The 6,000-nt window shown below is 31.6% G+C and overlaps 1 protein-coding gene across 1 annotated transcript in view; it reads right to left on the bottom strand.

Annotated features, from left to right (window-relative positions):
- The window catches only part of LOC106461698 (TBC1 domain family member 19-like), a 67,548-nt gene that overhangs the window by 12,265 nt on the left and 49,283 nt on the right, over positions 1-6,000 (bottom strand). The window contains exon 8 of the mRNA XM_022388717.1: positions 3,180-3,292. Coding sequence (XP_022244425.1) covers positions 3,180-3,292 — 113 coding nt within the window. The remainder of the gene's footprint in view (positions 1-3,179; positions 3,293-6,000) is intronic.

The raw sequence follows: 6,000 nt of genomic DNA on the forward strand, positions 1-6,000 counted from the left end.
TTTTTTGCATGAGATATCATTGATATTAGTTCTAGATATTTTATACGCACGGTGAAATATTATTTTAACTAAATTTTCTTTAAAAATAATCGGAATAAACTTTCAATATTGAAATATAAACCTATGAATGTTTTCTTATAATAAATTTCACATAGTAATCCTCCATTATTGTTATTAAGCAAGATATCAAAAAAGTAAAGTTTATGGTCCTACTGATGTTCTACAGTAAATTGCATGGTCCTGCTAATGTTCCACAGTACATTTTATGTTTTTGTGTCTACTGTTTAGATATTGAAAAAATTGGTAAGATTGATCAGAATTCTTACATATAGTGAAAGTACAGTACAACATATCTATAATAGTAAAGAGGCTTATTCTGTTGCGGGCAATTTTCCAACCATTGTTTTCCATGAAAACAAAAACAATTGTCTAAAGATGGCGCATGTCTTGAGCCCACGAAGGCCTGAAATCAAAGTAGTTAGTTCTTCGGGAAAATTTTCGTTAAGGCTATAAAATGTAAGATTTAAAAGTTTAAACGTGTCTGTTACTTTCTTTCATCTGAATATGGACTTAGTTTAGTCTGAAAGCTCATGGCCAATGGAGGTAAGAAATTTGACGTTTTGGTTTGTTTTATTCCTTTATTTAGTCCTGTGGAAATGGAGGGTATAATTTATCTTTATGACTTTATTTAGTTCTATGGATATGGATGTTTTAGTTTGTTTTTATTCCTTTATTTAGTCCTGTGGAAATGGAGGATATAATTGATCTTTATGACTTTATTTAGTTCTATGGAAATGGAGGTTTTGGTTTGTTTTATTCCTTTATTTAGTCCTGTGGAAATGGAGGGTATAATTGATCTTTATGACTTTATTTAGTTCTATGGAAATGGAGGTTTTAGTTTGTTTTTATTCCTTTATTTAGTCCTGTGGAAATGGATGGTTTAATTTATCTTTATGACTTTATTTATTAGTACTTCACAAATGAACATTGTCGTTTATTTTTTGTCTCCTTTACGTTATGTATTAAGTTTAGTTCTTTAGGTTTGTATGATGTTAGAATGATAATTGTACAGTGTGCTTTGGTATGCATTTAATTTTCCTCCTTTGTGATAATGGGGTTATTTTTTAGTATGAAAATATTTTTTATATCAACTTCTGATTAGCCTTTTTGTTTTTTTATAGAGCATACCAGGTTTTGGGCCATCTGGCGACCCTGCCTTTCTGCTAGAAATTCTATGCTAAAATTGAACTTTCCTTTCTCATTTGGGTGGGAATTATAATTACAGTATGGGGACTTTACCGAATAACTTACTCCACCTGACCACAATACTATGTGTGTCATAGTTTAATTAACTTTAAAGTTTATAACTCTTTTGAGATTTACAATTAATAAATCTATTGCTTATGTTATTAAATGTAGGTACGGTAAATCTGGGTTAACTCTCTTAAAAACTCCCCCCCCCCCCCAGTGGCACAACAGTATGTCTGCGGACTTACAACGCCAGAAACCGGGTTTCGATATCCATGGTGGGTAGAGCACATATAGCCCATTGTGTTGCTTTGCGCTTAACTACAAACAAACATTCTGCAAAAGTGCAGAAAAAATACATTTAAAACCTTCGAAAAATTAACCACATCATATTTTTGAATGAGTGTAAACGTTTAAAAGTATTTCTTTGTTTCCTTAATTTTATAGTTTACATTCCCAACTTTCGTTACTCAAAACATTATCGTAAAACTCAAATTCGAAATTAAACAAAAAATATCAGTTGGCTAAATCCCTTACAAGACAAATTGTACAGGTATTTAAAATATTGGAGAATGAAATTGAATATTTTGATTTCACATTTGTTTTAATGAATTCATTTGAAACACAGAATAATAATATTTTGATACATATTAGAGAAATTGGAGAAAAAAATATGTTAAGTTAAATAATTCAAGGTGATAGTTAAGTCCTAATTTCTTTGTGTATAAACCTTATGATATAATATTGAACTTTTCTACGCACATTTTGAATGATTTAGAGTAAAAAGTGTTAGCTCCTGGTTTAAAATCAAGTATTTCTAATAAGCTTAAGTTTGAATATTATTTTACTCAATTTGAACAGTCTCTGGAAATTTTATCACGTCAATGTTTCGGTAATATCTGAACTCAGACCAGTGGTATAGCGTTGACAGGTTTAACATTTATCGTAATGAATATAAACATTTTTCTAATTTAAATGTAGAAGAATTTAAAGCTCTAAAGAACTTAAATATAAATAATGGTATAGTTGTCTTTAGTATTGTAATCTTAGATAAAAATGATTACATAAATAAAGCAGAAGAAATAGGTTAATCGTACGGAATACCTACAGGTACAATTAAGGTTTGGTTTTAAACCTAATTGTCACTTACTCTGAGGTAGAGATACCAACTTCACAGACATCGTTAATAGTTTATAAATTTACTTGTTCTTGCAATCAGCAAGTCTATAAAAGGAAACTATTACTACGTGTTAAAGAACACGCCAACGTCAGATTACCCACTAAGTCAAGTATATTAGAACATGATTAGGTCAATGATGAACAAAGCGTTCGTATGAAAGATAGTCTTTTGATTTACAAGCTGAGCACTGAAATGAATGCACTTAGTTACTCATGAAATGATTTAGAGTGGTTGACATACTATAACATACACTCCTTTGCCTTCACTTACAAGTTTTTAGATTAGTTTATACAGTATGAATGAAAATGTGTCGAAAATAACAATCACAGCTATTAGAAGTTCTGCTTACTGAATCTCACTTTCATAATATTTTACTTCCTGTAGCCAAGAACGATTGTCAATAGTGTAGTCGATGTACGTACATCTTCTTACCCTAAGTATGCATTCTTGTTGTAATCATCGTATTTTCAACTACATATTTTGTAACGTTCACTCTGTAGTAGCTGTTTGTGTATTGTCTAACCCTAATAATCCACTTTTATTGTAACATTGTATTTTAATGTATATATTTTGTGCGTGTAATTGTTATAACAAAGCCAAATCAGGCTACTGTGTCCACTGAGGGGAATCGAACCCCTCATTTTAGCGTTGTAAATCTGAAGAATTACCGCTGGTTCACCGGGAGACATATAATGTTAACTCTATATAAGCTGTTTATGTGTTGTCAAGACCTCTCATAAATTTAACTCACTTCATTGCGTATACTAATTCCTAGAATTTGGCACCAAAAATTTGCTCGTTGACTTTGTAGACAGCCTCGTTTGGTGTATTCTCTAGCTAACGGAGCGTGGTTAGTCTGAAGAACTACAAATAGAAAATCCCAACAGTTATATTTGTTTATAGGCTATGATGATTTTACGAAAACAATAAAGAAAGCAAAAACAGAAGTCAAAACAACACTAAGTAAATAGCAATATATATATACATACAAAGTTTGTACTTTAACACAAAATAAGAACAACAAAGAAAACAAGTAGATAGATATAATTATATTCTTCAATTTTTTAAGACATTAATGCACTAAACGTTCCAGTGTTTTTCTGAATTTTTACACTGTCTAGTTGATAGCAAAATGTAAAACATAATATCTTTATTTACTTAAGAATACAGATCTTGTGGAAAGGTTGTCAGATCTGTAGCCCTTAGCTCTTACTTATCTTTAACTATTAGTATAAAAACTGTCTTAATCAACCTTCAAAATTGTCCTAGCTTGTTTGACTGTCCTTTGCATTTTCCATATAAAACTGTGCTTATACAACTTTTATTTCACATTAACTTACCCTTTGGAAGCAGCACTTGCAAATAAAATACAATTTGCTGAATTTTCGTGAGAAAAGTTTCAACATTAAAATAACAATCCTAACTTTTATTGTGCCTACAATGCATAATAGGTTCAGTCTATGCATCAACTGCGTAAAGTAAGACAGTAATAAAAAAAAGAAAATAAAAGACATAAATGCAAAGGTTTAAAATAATTTTGCAAGCAAAAGACGTGAAAACAGTATATAAAATCATAGAATTTTATGCTTTTGTTTGTTTATTTCAGAGTATAGACACATTGGGCTATATACTGCGTCTACCGCCAGGAAACGAATCTCAGATTTTGTTGTTGTAAGTCCGTACAACCGGGGGGACATTTAATAATGCAATGTATTCTTAATGATGAACCTTAAGAAAGGATAAATATTGCAATTACATTCAAGAAAACGTTCTTGAAGACATTTACCCCTCAGGCTCCCACCAAGGTCTCATGTGTGGGTTACCTAAAGTTCACAAAGATAACATTCCCTTACGTCCTATTTTATCCACCATTGGTTTTCATACTTATAAACTGGCTAAATTTTAAATTTACTCACATCCAACGAGATTACAATTAGATATTCCTTTTCCTTTGCATGAGAAATTTCTAAAGTTAATAATGCTAATCAATATTTATTGGATAGTTTCGACATTCAATTTTTATCCACAAACATTCCACTCGAGGAAACAATACAAATAATTTTAAAGAAACTTTTCCTCTGCAAAAATGAAATATACACAAGCTTTAACCGCCAATAGTTCGAAGAATTATTTAACCTCGTCCTCAAGGATAATCACTTTGTCTTCAACGGTTGGCTATATGATCAAATAGATGGCGTTGCAATGGGGTCACCTAGCCGACTCTCCTTTTGTCACTATGAGCGTTCTTGGCTAGATACCTGTCCTGTTGAATACAAACCGGCTCTCTATAGAAGGTATATTCACGACAAGGTTTTTCTCTTTCGAAGCTCTAATCACATTAAGCAATTTTTGGATTATCTAAATTCGGAACACCCTAACATTAATTTTACTTGTGGAACTGAAAAAAGGTAAATTGCCTTTTCTTGATATTCAGATCAGTAGACAAGATAACCATTTCACAACTTCTGTTTTTAGTAAAAAACATATACAGGTTTACATACTCGATTCGACAGTCTTATTCCGAATTCCATTAAACGTAATCTTACACTCATTCTTCTCAATATAACACATAACTTCTGTTCTAATTATCTCTCTCTTCACACCGAAATCGCCACCTTACAGAACATTTTAATAAATAACGGTTATCTCTTGCATTTTACTCAAGCCCTAAAACGTAAGTTCCTTTCTCACAAGTTTGAACCCAGAAAGAAACCATACATACCCATTAAGACTGATCGTTCCTTTTTTTATTTAAACAAAGTTTCATAGTGAAGTTACAAATTTTAAGAATAATTTAAACGTTTTATCCTCAAGTTCAACTACAAATGATATTTAAATCACCTTTCAAAATACAAAATCTATTCTGATCTAAAGACCTATTACCTACCCCTATGCGTTCCAGGATCATATATAAATACACATGTGGTGGCTGTAATGCCACATACATTGGCAAAACTATACACCAATTACACCTGCGAACATATGGGAATATCAAGCAGAACTGGTAAAAAAATGATCAAATCCACCAGATTCCACAATTCGCACATGTAGTGTAAACACTATTCACCCCGTCTTGATTACGAATTTCAAAGGCATTTCATCTGGATCATCCAATATTGAACTTTTAATTTAAAAATGTTTATCTATTATAAATGAACTCCCAACTTTAAATAATAACACAGCTTCACTACAATTAAGTCTGTTCTGCATACTTGTATAATATTGTTGCATTCTCCTATTTATTTATTTGGTTGTCTTTTAATTTATTTCATCTTTTTATTCTGTATTTTAATTACTTTTTATAAAATGTTTAAAATATTTGTACCTAATAATTTACCCTGTTCATCATGATTGTTTGTAATTAAGCACAAAGATATACAATGGCTATCTGAGCTTTGCCCACCACAGGTGTCGAAACCCGGTTTCTAGCATTGTAAGTGCGCAGATATGCTGCTGTGCCACTAGTGCAGTGGTTCTCAAACGTTATACAGTCTGAGCGCACTTACAATGCTAGAAACCGGGTTTCGACACCTGTGGTGGGCAAAGCACAGATAGCCATTGTATATCTTTGT

This window comes from Limulus polyphemus, unplaced genomic scaffold (genome assembly GCF_000517525.1).
Source record: "Limulus polyphemus unplaced genomic scaffold, Limulus_polyphemus-2.1.2 Scaffold1013, whole genome shotgun sequence".
Classification (NCBI taxonomy): domain Eukaryota; kingdom Metazoa; phylum Arthropoda; class Merostomata; order Xiphosura; family Limulidae; genus Limulus; species Limulus polyphemus.